At 41.3% G+C, this 15,653-nt stretch overlaps 1 protein-coding gene across 22 annotated transcripts in view; it reads right to left on the bottom strand.

The window, feature by feature from the left end:
- RBFOX2 (RNA binding fox-1 homolog 2) overlaps nt 1-15,653 on the bottom strand; it is a 292,987-nt gene that overhangs the window by 190,856 nt on the left and 86,478 nt on the right. For 21 of the 22 annotated variants that reach the window (XM_061417281.1, XM_061417277.1, XM_061417276.1 and 18 more), the window contains exon 2: nt 11,013-11,063. The exons of the other annotated variant lie outside the window; for it this stretch is intronic. In XM_061417281.1, the coding sequence (XP_061273265.1) occupies nt 11,013-11,063 (51 nt within the window). The remainder of the gene's footprint in view (nt 1-11,012; nt 11,064-15,653) is intronic. 22 annotated transcript variants of the gene reach the window in all.

Consider the following 15,653-nt stretch of genomic DNA (forward strand, 5'->3'; position numbering starts at 1 on the left):
GAACTCTGTTCAATGTTATATGGCAGCCTGGATGATAGAGGAATTTGGGGAAGAACGGAAACAAGTATACAAATGGCGGAGTCCCTTCACTGTTCATCTGAAACTATCACAACATAGTTAACTGGTGCTGCTGCTGCTGCTAAGGCTACACTTAAATATAAAATTTTTTTAAAAGAAATTAAAATTTTTTTTTTAAAAGAAAGAGATATGAAACATTTTATTTCTGAATCTGTCATTTTAATCCAGTTTCCAACTGAGAAATGGCAGTGGGGTAAAATTTCTCATTCAACAACTAAGTGCTAGCTGGAACTGATACTAAACACAGCAAATGAAAACGCTGTTGTCTAGATAGTTCTAATGTTGCCTTTTTGTGTGTGGAGGCGGGGGCGAGTGGGGGACTCTAAGTATTCATTCTTTACAGCAACCACAATGTAGTTTTGAAAAATGTAAAGCAGATAATGTTATTCTCTGCTTAAAATCTTTCAAAAGCTTCACATTAAACTGAGAATATTTTTCATTTATTCATTCAACAAATACTTATTGATCTCCTCCTACATGCCTAGCTCTGCTCTAAGCAATGTCACAACTTGCACAGAACTTATATTTTGGTGGAAGAGATAGACAATAAAGTATGCACGCTAGATAATTTAAGATAATGAGAGAGAGTGTATATGTGGATAACTTTAGACTGGTGTGGGCTGGGAAGGCTTCTCTGAGAAGTAAATTTTGTCCCTGTGACCTGAATGAGAAGGGGAAGATCTGGGTCAAAAGCACTGCAGATCTGACAATGACTCCACAGCTGAAGCTGAAATCAAGCTCCCAAAGTTAAAAAATGGAAAGAATGGCCAATGCAGCTGAAGCTGACAGTAAGTAAGAGAGGGGCGGGAGATGAATTACAGAGGTAGGCAATGAGCTCACAAAAACATACTCCTAAATCCATACAGTGAGATACTATTCCATCAAAAACAGAAAGTACTGATACACGCTACAACATGGATGAACGCTCAAAACATTACACCAAGTGAAAGAAGCCAGTCACTAAAGCCAGTGAGTGAAGTCACTCAGTCGTGTCCGACTCTTTGCGACCCCATGGATGGTAGCCTGCACCAGGCTCCTCTGTCCATGGGACTTTCTAGGCAAGAGTACTGGAGTGGGTTGCCATTTCCTTCTCCAGGGAATCTTCCTGACCCAGGGATCGAACCCAGGTCTCCCACATTGTAGACAGACACTTTACCATCTAAGCCAAGACCAGATACTGTACGATTATGCTTTCATTAAATGTCCAGAATAGGCAAATACACATAGACAGAAAGCAGCTCAATGGCGCATGTGTGCAAAGGATGGAAAAGTGACAGCTAAAGGCTATGTATGAGGTTTCTCTAGGGTGGCATTTTAAGAACAACAATTACTCGAATCTTATTTTTCAAAACTGCAAACTGCAATCCATTAGTGAGTTCAGGAAATCAATTCTGGTCAATTAATTGTTAGTCACAATCAACAGTTTTGTTTTTTTTTAATGGAACAGAATAGAAAATACCACAGAGAATCACGATGGTGTGATCACTCATCTAGAGCCAGATATCCTGGAATGTGAAGGCAAGTGGGCTTTAGGAAGCATCACTACGAACAAAGCTAGTGGAGGTGATGGAATTCCAGTTGAGCTATTTCAAATCCTGAAAGATGAGGCTGTGAAAGTGCTGCACTCAATATGCCAGCACATTTGGAAAACTCAGTAGTGGCCACAGGACTGGAAAAGGTCAGTTTTCATTCCAATCCCAAAGAAAGGCAACGTCAAAGAATGCTCAAACTACCGCACAACTGCATTCATTTCACACACTAGTAAAGTAATGCTCAAAATTCTCCAAGCCAGGCTTCAGCAATATTTGAACCGTGAACTTCCAGATGTTCAAGCTGGTTTTAGAAAAGGCAGAGGAACCCGGGATCAAATTGCCAACATCTGCTGGATCATCGAAAAAGCAAGAGAGTTCCAGAAGAACATCTATTTCTGCTTTATTGACTATGCCAAAACCCTTGACTGTGTGGATCACAAGAAACTGTGGAAAATTCTGAAAGAGATGGGAATACCAGACCACCTGACCTGCCTCTTGAGAAACCTATATGCGGGTCAGGAAGCAACAGTTAGAACTGGACACGGAACAACAGACTGGTTCCAAATAGGAAAAGGAGTACGTCAAGGCTGTATATTGTCACCCTTGCTTATTTAACTTATATGCAGAGTACATCATGAGAAACGCTGGGCTGGAAGAAGCACAAGCTGGAATCAAGATTGCTGGGAGAAATATCACTAACCTCAGATATGCAGATGACACCACCCTTATGGCAGAAAGTGAAGAGGAACTAAAAAGCCTCTTGATGAAAGTGAAAGAGGAGAGGGGGAAAGTTGGCTTAAAACTCAACATTCAGAAAACGAAGATCATGGCATCTGGTCCCACCACTTCATGGCAAACAGATGGGGAAACAGTGGAGACAGTGTCAGACTTTATTTTTGGGGGCTCCAAAATCTCTGCAGATAGTGATTGCAGCCATGAAATTAAAAGACGCTTACTCCTTGGAAGGAAAGTTATGACCAACCTAGATAGCATATTCAAAAGCAGAGACATTACTTTACCAACAAAGGTCCGTCTAATCAAGGCTATGGTTTTTCCAGTGGTCATGTATAGATGTGAGAGTTGGACTGAAAAGAAAGCTGAGTGCCAAAGAATTGATGCTTTTGAACTGTGGTGCTGGAGAAGACTCTTGAGAGTCCCTCGTACTGCAAGGAGATCCAACCAGTCCATTCTAAAGGAGATCAGCCCTGGGTGTTCATTGGAAGGACTGATGCTGAAGCTGAAACTCCAGTACTTTGGCCACCTCATGCAAAGAGTTGACTCATTGGAAAAGACCCTGATGCTGGGAGGGATTGGGGGCAGGAGGAGAAGGGGACGACAGAGGATGAGATGGCTGGATGGCATCACCGACTCAATGGACGTGAGTCTGAGTGAACTCCGGGAGTTGGTGATGGACAGGGAGGCCTGGCATGCCGTGATTCACGGGGTTGCAAAGAGTCGGACACGACTGAGAGACTGAACTGAACTGAAGAACACAGTATGGATAAGAAATTTTGGTAAGACTAATTTAACTCTTATGTTCGTGTATGTGCATGTGTGAGTGTACTGGGTCATGATGTAAAAGCTATCGTTTACTAGAAACTGCCGTCTTTTTTAAGCTTGAAAGCGCTGAGCTTGTAAGACCTTGAACACCCTTACTATGTCCTCCATTCCAAATCACCCCAAGGAAAGAAAAACAGCCATCATTTCTTTGCCACCAAAACAAATGAGTATGACAGAAAACTCACTTGCTATTGCCCATGGCTCCCAATGAAAATAAGCCCTAAAACTTCATTTGCGAAAAACTGGACAAAAGTAAAGTTCATTCCGGGGATTAAAAAAAAAAGTTAACTGGTGAGAAAAGGGGACATTAAAAATCCTTAAGAAGAAAGAAAATACTTTGGGGATAAAAATCTCTTAGATAAATTTATAATCTTCCCTCTAAATTAAAAGTAAGACTCCTACTCCAAATTTAAATCCCTAATTATCTCAGTCACATCTGTCATCTTCTTTGAAATTCCCATTTTGTCAGAATCACTTTATCATGTCCATATAACAGCTCTTGGACAGATTTTTAGAAAACTGAAGGAAAAAACTCTTTAAGGAGCCACTGACTAGCACTTAAAAAATCAGAGTCTAACACTGTGCCATTGCTTTTCTTTGTATTAAAAATCCAAAATTATAACAGGAAGTTTTATTTCATTCCTCATGGGCATGTTCTTCTTGACACTCCCAGGAAAGCAGTGTTCTCTAATGTAAACAGCAAATCACAATCATAGGCCATAGTGTAGCCAGCAAGCAAAAGTAAGTAAATTCATAAAATAAAAAAAGATAAACTGTAGACCACAAGTTATTTTAACAAACAAAATAGGAAGAAAACTTGACAGAAATAAGCTATGCAAGGAACTTCCAGTTCATATGAAGACTTTCCATGCTGTTACGTTCGCCAAAGATTCTGTAATATCTTATCTTGCCACAGGAGGATGAGAACATCCCCATTTAAAGAGGAGAGAACACTGACAGAAGAGTACAAGAGGAAACTACAAGACTCGGAGGCTGGAAATCCAGGGCTCCAGTCTAATTGTGCCACTAACTATGTGACAAGGTGAAATTCATTTAAAAATCTCTGCTTTGAGGGACAGGGTGGGTAGGGAGGTGGGGGAGGGGGGTTTCAGGATGGGGGAACACATGTATACCTGTGGCTGATTCATGTTGGGAAAGTATGGAAAAAACCATCAAAATATTGTAAATTATCCTCCAACTAAAATAATTAATTAAAAAAAAAGTCTTTTCCTAGTAAGTCCAATGCTAGGGGCTTTGTCAAAAAAAACAACAACTCTACTTTGGTTTTCTTAGCTACAAAGTAGGGATAATAAAGCCTGAGCTTCCTAGCAGAGCTGTTGTGAAGATCAAAGCTGAACATACTGACACATGGAAGCACACGCTGTAAACTGCAAAATAATTGACTAACATTCCAGTTCCTTAGCTGATTCAACACCTGAAACCCAACCAAGAGTGTGCTCTCATCTCCAATGTGAATGGCAATGCTTCATGCCCACAGGTCAAGTGTGGGCAATGCACCAAGCCATAATCCCAAACTTTATCACCCCAGTTAAGGGGTGTTCAGTTGCTTAGTCATGTCCAATTCTCTGCGACCCCAGGGACTGTAGGCTGCCAGGCTGCTATGGCCATGGGCTTCTCCAGGAGACAATACTGGAGTGGGCTGCCATGCCCTCCTCCAGGGACCGGTTAAGGGGATACTCTCTGTATTTCTTCAATCATAGCTAGGATGACCATACATCCCATTCATCAAGATCTGCCTCAGACTATTTCAACACTAGCATCCCTTTACTCTCTCAAAACTGCCCCAACTTGAATGATAAACTATATACAGTCACCCTAATTACAGCAGATATACGTTGTAGCACCAAGAGGTGACAGGCAAGGTCTAGGTTTAGGACTACCACTGTAGTTCCTGCTGCTGCTGCTGCTAAAATCACTTCAGTCGTATCCAACTCTGTGCAACCCCATAGATGGCAGCCCACCAGGCTCCCGAGTCCCCGGGATTCTCCAGGCAAGAACACTGGAGTGGGTTGCCATTTCCTTCTCCAATGCATGAAAGTGAAGTCGCTCAATCATGTCCGACTCTTCATGACTCCATGGACTGCAGCCCACCAGGCTCCTCCATCCATTGGATTTTCCAGGCAAGTGCACTGGAGTGGGGTGCCATCGCCATCCCCGACTGTAGTTCCTAGTTCCTAAGGGCCTCTGAAAACCATTCCAAAAAAATAAAAACATTAGCGGAAACAGTTAGTTTCTATGCAGAACCAAGGCCCCTTCTAATCAGTCTGCTGTTCCCAGGTCCCTTCTGAATAAAATCTCTGGTGCTAATGCACACAAATATTCTCTCATTCAGAGAACATTACAAACCCACAAAGTATTCCAGCCTTAATCAACACTTAGGAACTCTATCATAAGCACGTGCATATACACATAAATCACAGAGCTAGGAATCTAAACCATAACACTGTGTCATCAACCTAAAATTCTGCGTGGCGTGAGATAAAACATTCAGCCTTTCTGAGCAGGTTTTCACTTCTGCTAATCTGGAACATGTCTGTCGCCTCCACTTCCATGGAGGGACCACATCAGCAAGCACTGTGATGTGCTCGGAGTGCTTTGTAAAAGCAATGGAGTGCCATCCTTGAAAGCCTGTTAACTGACTGGGAAAGAATGCTGAGCTGAAATTGCATAAAAAAGCAAAACCTCTATGAGGTGACAGGTGGATTTTTCTCCCCTCCTTTCCTTCTCACATTTTTGATTCCATGTGTTATGAGGGGTGTGTGTAACAGGGTGAAAAGGGTCACCGTAACGGTGAAATGCTGGCCCACTTAGTGCTAAGGAACTTTGTTGTTATAATTCTTAACCAGGGTCATGGACTCAAAGATTTATAGTTCAGTGTTAAGGGATCTATGAAGCCCCCAAATGATAAATAAATAAAGTCAGTGAGCAGAAATACTGCACATGACCACATTTTTCTTTGTTAAGTCAATAATGGCCATATGTATAGAGGAAAGGACACTCAAAAACAGAGGACACATTTCAGTGCTAGTTCAGCTACAAACTTGTATTGTTACTGTGGATAAGTCACTTTAATCTCTGTGTGCCTGTTTCCTTATCTTTCCAAAGGAAATACTTGCCTTATCCATTCAAGAGGTGGTGGTGAGGATAAGAGGAGAAAATACTGATGAAAGCCCCACTCTGCAAGAGTCAAAAGATTGTCATTTTTATCTCTTTTAAAATCACCATTAGATGCTGAGAGGAATTCTGTCTGGAGATGGTTCCTATTTACTTAGAAAGGAAATGCAAAAAAATAAGGAAAAACAAATAAAGATTCACTAATTAAAGTTCACCTTCACCTCCACTCTCTGGTCTCTGGATGTGCTGAGCCAAAGCACTCTGGCGAGGTGTAAAGACCACAAGTTCAGTTTCTGCCCAGCTCAGGCTGCTCAGTGACCAGTGTTTCACACTGATAAATGCCTCCCAAATCTCACAGCACAAAGTGAGAGTTCACAAGGTTAGGCGCATTAATTAGCAGGATTCATTTGGATTCTGTATTCATCAAATGCAACAAGCAGCCATTCAATATTTGCCTGTTTGCACTACACTAAGGTCTCTAATTCAAAGATCCAGACAGAAAAACAAAATAAAACCCAAGAAATTAAACTAAAATAAACCGGCACCATCAGAATGTGCCTCAAAGTAAATTAAGCAGCCTTAAACCACAGCAAAAGGGTCTGCATAGGCCCACAGCAGACAGTATGCGTAATAAACATGCAGGCTACAGAAGCGGGTCCCGCTGCAAAATAAAGGAAAAGTAAAGTGGTTCTAAGCAGAGACTACTTTTTGTGCTTTAACAAATTCCTCTTAATTCCTTCTGCTTAATTCCTTATTGATCTGTAATCCCCACAGGAAGACACATTATGTGGAACCTTTTCAGATTCTTTTAAACTTTGTGAGTCTGTTCCCCACACTTAACTTCAATTAGTTTTACCTTCCTATATCTAAAATAAGCCTATATCCAAAATAAGCAACATTTTATAAGCAAATATTTGAGTTAGTATACAAAAGTAGATTCAGAGACTGACCACGATTCCTTATGTTTTCAAGGTCCTAGGTGGAAAGTACAGGGTGAAATAGAAAATGTCACTCATTTCAAAGCAGCCCAGAGGATTGTAGTTTTTTATTTTGGCTGCAAAAATCACCTGGAGGAATTTCTGAATACCCGAATGGTTAAGCCCAATCTTAGCCCCACTCATCTCCAAGCAATGGTACTTTTTCCGTTATATGGCCAGGATACAGAACTGCTATCAAAGGGCATGAATTTCACAGCTTACAGAAGCTCTACGGCAAATCTAAACCAGAAAGAAAACAGGAAGACCTTCTACATCATCTTTAAGTCTGGGGTAAATGACCATCTCTTTCACCAAAAGCTCCCATAGGAATGACCTTCAGTGCCAATAGAGATCCCACTGGGAGATGAACACAGAGAGGAACAGCACTTTCTCTTCCCGCCTTTTCGCCATACCCTACCTGGACCAGTCTGATGCCAACTCAACACCAGAAACGCAAGAACTGAGCCAATACTTCCAAATCTGGAAGGCACTCAAATAGTGAATGTTGATTATGGCGCCATCCTGGTGTTTAAGCTCAGCTTCAGGGGTTTTGATGAGATTTAATTAAGCTCTAGGAAGGGGAACTAGGTCAACCCCTTGGTCTAGCATTCTGATAATGAACATCCCTTAATGAGCATTACTGGACAAGTCTAATAATAGTGACTTTTTTGGACAACCCTAACACAAGAGAAGACTCTACACATCGACACCACCAGACGGTCGACACCGAAATCACATTGATTACATTCTTTGCAGCCAAAGATGGAGAAGTTCTATATAGTCAGCAAAAACAAGACCGGGAACAGACTGTGGCTCAGATCATGAGCTCCTTACTGCCAAATAAGATTGAAAATTCAGACTAAAATTGAAGAATGTGGAGAAAACCATTAGACCCTTCAGGTATGACCTAAATCAAATCCCTTATGACTATACAGCGGAAGGGAGAAATAGATTTAAGGGACTAGATCTGATAGACAGAGTGCCTGATGAACTATGGATGGAGGTTCGTGACACAGTACAGGAGTCAGGAATCAAGACCATCCCCAAGAAAAAGAAATGCAAAAAAGGAAAATGGCTGTCTGAGAAGGCCTTACAAATAGCTGAAAAGAAGGAAAGTGAAAAGCAAAGGAGAAAGGAAAGCTATACCCATTTGAACGCGGAGTTCCAAAGAACAGCAAGGAGATAAGAAAGCCTTTATCAGTGATCAATGCAAAGAAATAGAGGAAAACAACAGAATGGGAAAGACTAGAGATCTCTTCAAGAAAATTAGAGATATCAAGGGAACATTTCAGGCAAAGATGGGCTCAATAAAGGACAGAAATGGTATAGACCTAACAGAAGCAGAAGATATTAAGAAGAGATGGCAAGAATACACAGAAGAACTGTACAAAAAAGATCTTCACGACCAAGATAATCATGATGGTGTGATCACTCACCTAGAGCCAGACATCCTGGAATGTGAAGTCAAGTGGGCCTTAGAAAGCATCACTACGAACAAAGCTAGTGGAGGTGATGGAATTCCAGTTGAGCTATTCCAAATCCTGAAAGATGACGTTGTGAAAGTGCTGCACTTAATATGCCAGCAAATTTGGAAAACTCATCAGTGGCCACAGGACTGCAAAAGGTCAGTTTTTATTCCAATCCCAAAGAAAGGCAATGCCAAAGAATGCTCAAACTACCACACAATTGCATTCATCTCACATGTTAGTAAAGTAATGCTCAAAATTCTCCAAGCCAGGCTTCAGCAATACATGAACCGTGAACTTCCAGATGTTCGAGCTGGTTTTAGAAAAGGCAGAGGAACCAGAGATCAAATTGCCAACATCCACTGGATCACTGAAAAAGCAAGAGAGTTCCAGAAAAACATCTATTTCTGCTTTATTGACTATGCCAAAGCCTTTGTGTGGATCACAAGAAACTTAAAATTTCTGAAAGAGATGGGAATACCAGACCACCTGACCTGCCTCTTAAGAAACCTGGATGCAGGTCAGGAAGCAACAGTTAGAACTGGACATGGAACAACAGACTGGTTCCAAATAGGAAAAGAAATATGTCAAGGCTGTATATTGTCACCCTGCTTATTTAACTTATACGCAGAGTACATCATGAGAAACGCTGGGCTGGAAGAAGCACAAGCTGGAATCAAGATTACCAGGAGAACTATCCATAATCTCAGATATGCAGATGACACCACCCTTATGGCAGAAAGTGAAGAAGAACTAAAAAGCCTCTTGATGAAAGTGAAAAAGTTGGCTTAAAGCTCAACATTCAGAAAACGAAGATCACGGCATCTGGTCCCATCACTTCATGGCAAATAGATGGGGAAACAGTGGAAACAGTGGCTGACTTCATTTTTGGGGGCTCCCAAATCACTGCAGATGGTGACTGCAGCCATGAAATTAAAAGACGCTTACTCCTTGGAAGGAAAGTTATGACCAACCTAGACAGCGTATTAAGAAGCAGAGACATCACTTTATCCACAAAGGTCCATCTAGTCAAGGTTATGGTTTTTCCAGTGGTCATGTGAGAGCTGGACTATAAAGAAGGCTGAGCGCCGAAGAATTGATGCTTTTGAACTGTGGTGTTGGAGAAGACTCTTGAGAGTCCCTTGGACAGCAAGGAGATCCAACCAGTCCATCCTAAAGGAGATCAGTCCTGGGTGTTCATTGGAAGGACTGATGCTGAAGCTGAAACTCCAATACCTTGGCAACCCGATGCGAAGAGCTGACTCACTGGAAAAGACCCTGATGCTGGGAAAGATTGAGAGCAGGAGGAGAAGGGGAAGACAGAGGATGAGATGGTTGGATGGCATCACCGACTTGATGGACATGGGTTTGCGTGGACTCCGGGAGTTGGTGATGACAGGGAGGCCTGGCGTGTTGCGGTTCATGGGTTTGCACAGAGTTGGACATAACTGAGTGACTGAACTGAACTGATAAGGAATAGTGGATAGGCATTCAAAGATATAAACGATGGCTAGAAATAGAGATATTTCTAGGAGCTACCCTTTTAAATCTGAAGAGTATCAATATCTCCAAACAGCAGGAGGTAAATTCCAGAGGCAAGGTGTCTTATATCATTTCTCTGAGGCAGGCTAACCTGTTCTACCCTAACTCTGTCAGCCTCACCAGATCCAAAAAGCACACAAATAGGGAAGGCGTTCTACACCCTTCCCTAAACCTTTCTGAGGATGTCTTGGCAGGAGACAGTTTCGCTCTAACCCACAAATGGGGCCTGGGCTTTCTCCAATCATCCTCCCTAATCTAACAAAGAAAGGCAGCAGAAACTTCCCTGATTAAAACCATAAGGCTGAATTCCCCCAGGGACAAGAATGGAATTTTCTTGTTGCTGATTACCACAGGGACTCCAAAAATCTGTGAGGCAGGGGCTAAGTGGTTGGGAATAAACAGACAAGTCCAACACAAAATTATGAGACATCAAGAAAACCAGGTTAAAAAAATTATCATGTAGCTTGTAAAAGAAAAAACAAAAGCAATCACAACTGTGCTTGAGTGACTTTCCCCCTATAATATCCACAATTTCAATAATGTGATTACAATACCTTTAAGGTTAAGAAATATGTTTTATATATTGCTAATGTAAATTCATTGCTGAAACTAACCAAATCACTCTCCAAAATAAATAATTCCAGGAAATGCTCTCTATCATGTAGCACTCTTAGATAAAAGACACACACACCACATCTGAGTTATAAACAACTTATACCAACCTGGCTGTCCCGTGTTGGGAATCCATGATAACCTGGGGTCAGAGGCTCGTTCTGAGACAAAGAAAAGAAAAGAAAACCATAAGACAAAAGACAGTGTTAAGAATCATCCAAAATGATCAGACATAAATTCCTGCAGTAGTTCCTAAGGTGTTCCACTGCTCTACTCCACTCTACCTATGAACATCTCTGAGTTCAGCATGCTATGCTATGCTAAGTCACTTCAGTTGTGTCTGACTCTGTGTGACCCCATAGACAGCAGCCCACCAGGCTTCCCCGTCCCTGGGATTCTCCAGGCAAGAACACTGGAGTGGGTTGCCATTTCCTTCTCCAATGCATGAAAGTGAAAAGAGAAAGTGAAGTTGCTCAGTCGTGTCCGACTCTTAGCGACCCCAAGGACTGCAGCCTACCAGGCTCCTCCGTCCATGGGATTTTCCAGGCAAGAGTACTGGAGTGGGGTGCCATTGCCTTCTCCGGAGTTCAGCATGCAGGATAGCAAAAAAAAAAAAAACAAAAACATGAAAAACAGTATTTTCTTAGGAGCACTATCCATAAAGCACTGTGTTCCTCCTCATCCAGCTAAATGTTTGCTTCTCAGAGCCTCTCCAACAGAGCAGTCCAGGGATTTGGGGCAGATCAACTCTTAACTTCACACTATGGGACTCCAGCATGTCTGGCCCCTGAACTCTAAAAGCCAGTAGCACTCCCGAACACTGGACAACGAAAAACCTTCACATATTTCCAAAAGTACCATCATTGGGAAGGGGACAGCATCACCCCTACTAAGAACTGCCTCTTGACCTGGACAAATTTTGTCCCTTCCCTCTATCACTCTGCCTTCCTTCAATTTTGCCCCTGTTCCAGACTTCCTCTACCATCCTACATCCTATGGACTCAAGTGACTCCTAATACGTATATGTGTTAAATTTATTAGGTTATTTGCACAATTTACTTTCCGTATTATTTATAATTAAATTCATTTTTTTTTAAAGGTGTATCATACTGAGTAGGTCTTCCCAGGTGGCACCGGTGGTATAGAACTCGCCTGCCAATGCAGGAGACATCAGACACATGGGTTCAGTCCCTCAGCCAGGAAGACCCCTCGAGGAGGGAACGGCGACCCACTCCAGCATTCTTGCCTGGAGAATCCCATGGACAGAGGAGCCTGGCAGACTACAGTCCGTGGGATTGTGCAGAGTTGTACACAAATGAAGTGACTTAGCATGCACACACCCACATCATACTGAGTGTCTCATCTTCACATTAACCATTAAATCAAGATCCTTGAGGCCTAGAATGGTAACCAATAGAAGCTATGCAAACCCTAATTAAGTATAAGGTCATACCATATGAGCACTCACTCATGGCTTACTTGACTCATTCAGTCATTCAGTTTACATACACTGAATATCTTATATTTTGCAAGAACTGTTTAGATGACTGACAGAGTAAGAAAGATGAATAAAACAAGGCCCTTGCCTCCAAGGGAACTTTAGAATGGGAGAAGACACACATGCACATAAAGATGTAAATGAGAAAATAGTGTTTCTGTAGTTTTTTCAAGGTGCTCAATACAGCTACCTCAAAGATATTCATCCTCTTCAATCCATTTGTATTTCCACTCCTACTAGCAGACGGTAAGTTAAGAATTTTCATTGATAGGACCTTCTTTTATGACAAGATAGTGAACCTTCCATCTAATGGTACATCTGCTTTGATTTTATCTACATCTTTGATCATCAAAAGTACACACTCCTTTCAAAAACATGAAAGCTCAAGGTGTCAACTTAAGCTCCCTGCATAGACCCCATGTCTTGTTCATCATGATTTCCCCACAGTCAAGCACAGTGTCTAACACATGCTGGACATTCAAAAGAATGTGTAAATAAATAAACAAGGTTCAATAATCAGAAATTATTAGGAATCGTTGGAGCATAGAAAAAGCAAGAAAATTCCAAAAAAAAAAAAACATCTGCTTCACTAACTATGCTAAAGGCTCTGACTATGTGGAACACAACAAAGTGTGGAAAATTCTTGTAAGAGATGGGAATACCAGACCACCTTACCTGCCTCCGGAGAAATGTGTATGCAGGTCAGGAAGCAACAGCTACAACCGGACATAGCACAACAAACTGGTTCAAAACTGGGAAAGGAGTATGTCAAGGCTGTAAACTGTTACTCTGCTAATTTAACTTATATGCAGAGTACATCATGTGAAATGAAGGGCTGGATGAAGCACAGGCTGGAATCAAGATTGCCAGAAGTATCAATAACCTCAGATATGCAGATGACACCACCCTTAGGGCAGAGAGAGAAGCGGAACTAAAGAGCCTCTTGATGAAGGTGAAAGGGGAGAGTGAAAAAGCTGGCTTAAACCTCAACATTCAAAAAACAAAGACCATGGCATCCGGTCCCATCACTTCATGGCAAATAGAGAGGGAAACAGTGACAGACATTATTTTCTTGGGCTCCAAAATCACTGCAGATAGTGACTGCAGCCACAAAATTAAAAGACGCTTGCTCCTTGGAAGAAAAGCTATGACAAACCTGGACAGCGTATTAAAAAGCAGAGACATTGCTTTGCCCACGAAGGTCCGTATAGTCAAAAGCTATGGTTTTTCCAGTAGCCATGTATGAATGTGAGAGTTGGACCATAAAGAAAGCTAAATGCCAAAGAACTGATGCTTTTGAGCCATGGTGCTGGAGAAGACTCTTGATGGCATCACCAGCTCAATGGAAGAGTTTGAATAATCTCCGGGAGTTGGTGATGGACAGGGAAGCCTGGCGTGCTGCAGTCAATGGGGTCACAAAGAGTCAGACACAACTGAGTGACTGAACTGAACTGGACTTCAAGGAGATCAAACCAGTCAATCCTAAAGGAAATCAATCCTGAATATTCATTAGTAAGACTGATGCTGAAGCTGAAACTCCAATACTTTGGCCACCTGATGCGAAGAGCTGACTCATTAGAAAAGACCCTGATGCTGGGCAAGATTGAAGGCAGGAGGAGAAGGGGATGACAGAGGATGAGATGGTTGGATGGCACCACTGACTCGATGGACATGAGTTTGAGCAAGCTCCAGGAGGTGGTGAAGAACAGGGAACCCTGGCATGCTGCAGTCCATGGGGATCATAAAGAGTTGGACACAACTGAGCGACTGAACAAATTAAGCATTCAGTTGCTGACTCACAGACAATTCAAGTTCTCTTTTTTTTATTCCTAAGTCTCTATTTTGGACATTTATAAATTGTCTTCCCAAAGACAGTACACCAAAGATAATTGCCTTTAAAAATGATAGGTGCCAAAAAAAAAAAACAACTGATAGGTACCAAAACAATCATGAGAAAGAACAAAGTTGAAGGGCTCACATTACAAAGCTACAGTAATCAAAACAGTGTAATACTTTTAGGAACAGACAGACAGACCAACGAGGTACAACTACGAGTCCAGACATAAACCCTTGCAGTTATGATCAACTGAGTTTTAAAAAGTGTGCCAAGAAAAACAATGGAAGAAAGAATAACCTTTTCAACAAATGGCACTGGAACACCTGGATATCTCATGTTGAAGAATAAAGCTGGAACTCTGTCTTATGCCATATACAAAATTAACTCAAGACAGATCATAGACCTGAAATCATACAACACTTAAAAAAGAAAACAAAGGAAATCTTCTTGACCTTTGATTATGTAATGGTTTCTTCGATATAACTACAAAAACACAAGTGACAAAGGAAAAACAGATTAAATGAACTTCATCAAAACATAAAAGTTCAGTACTTCAAAGGACACCATCACTTCTGGGGATCTAATACACACAACAGTGATTACAGTTAACAAGACTGTATGATATACTTGAACTTTGCTAAGAGAATAGGCTGTAAATGTTCTCACCACACAGACACACACAAAGATAATTATGTGACAATGATGCAGGTGTTAGTTACAGCTATGGTATTAATCATTTTGTAATATACAAATGTATCAAACCAACAAGTTGTACACATTAAACTTATACACTGTTAATGCCAATTATGCCTCAATATTGCTGGGGAGGAAAAGATACCATCAAGTTAGACAACATAATGGGAGAAAATATTTGCAAATCCTTTGTCCAACAAGGGACTTATACTCCAGAACATAAAAGAACTCTTAGACAAATAACCCAAATTTTTAAATGGGCAAAAGCTGTGAACAGGAAGTTCTCCAAAGAGGATATACAAATGGCCAATAAGCACATGAAAAGATACTCAACACTGTTGGTCATTAGGAAAATGCACATCAAAACCATAATGAGAAATACACCCACTAGGACAGCTACAGTCAGACAGTCAGACAATAACAGCATCATCAATGATACGGAGAAACTAGAATTTCACATTGCTGTTAGAAGTGCAAAATGGTGCATCACTTTGGAAACAGTTTGGAAATCCCTCAAAATGTTTAAACAAAAAAAAAAAGTGACCATGTGATCCAGCAATTCCACACTAGGTGTGACCAAGAAAACTGAAAACATACATCCATAGAAAGCCTTGTACACAAATGTACATGGCAGAGTTATTTCATAATAGCCAAAAAGCAGAAATAATACAAATGCCCATCAACTCATGAATGGAGAGGCAAAGTGTGGTATATGTATAACTG

Source organism: Bos javanicus, chromosome 5 (assembly GCF_032452875.1).
Source record: "Bos javanicus breed banteng chromosome 5, ARS-OSU_banteng_1.0, whole genome shotgun sequence".
NCBI lineage: Eukaryota > Metazoa > Chordata > Mammalia > Artiodactyla > Bovidae > Bos > Bos javanicus.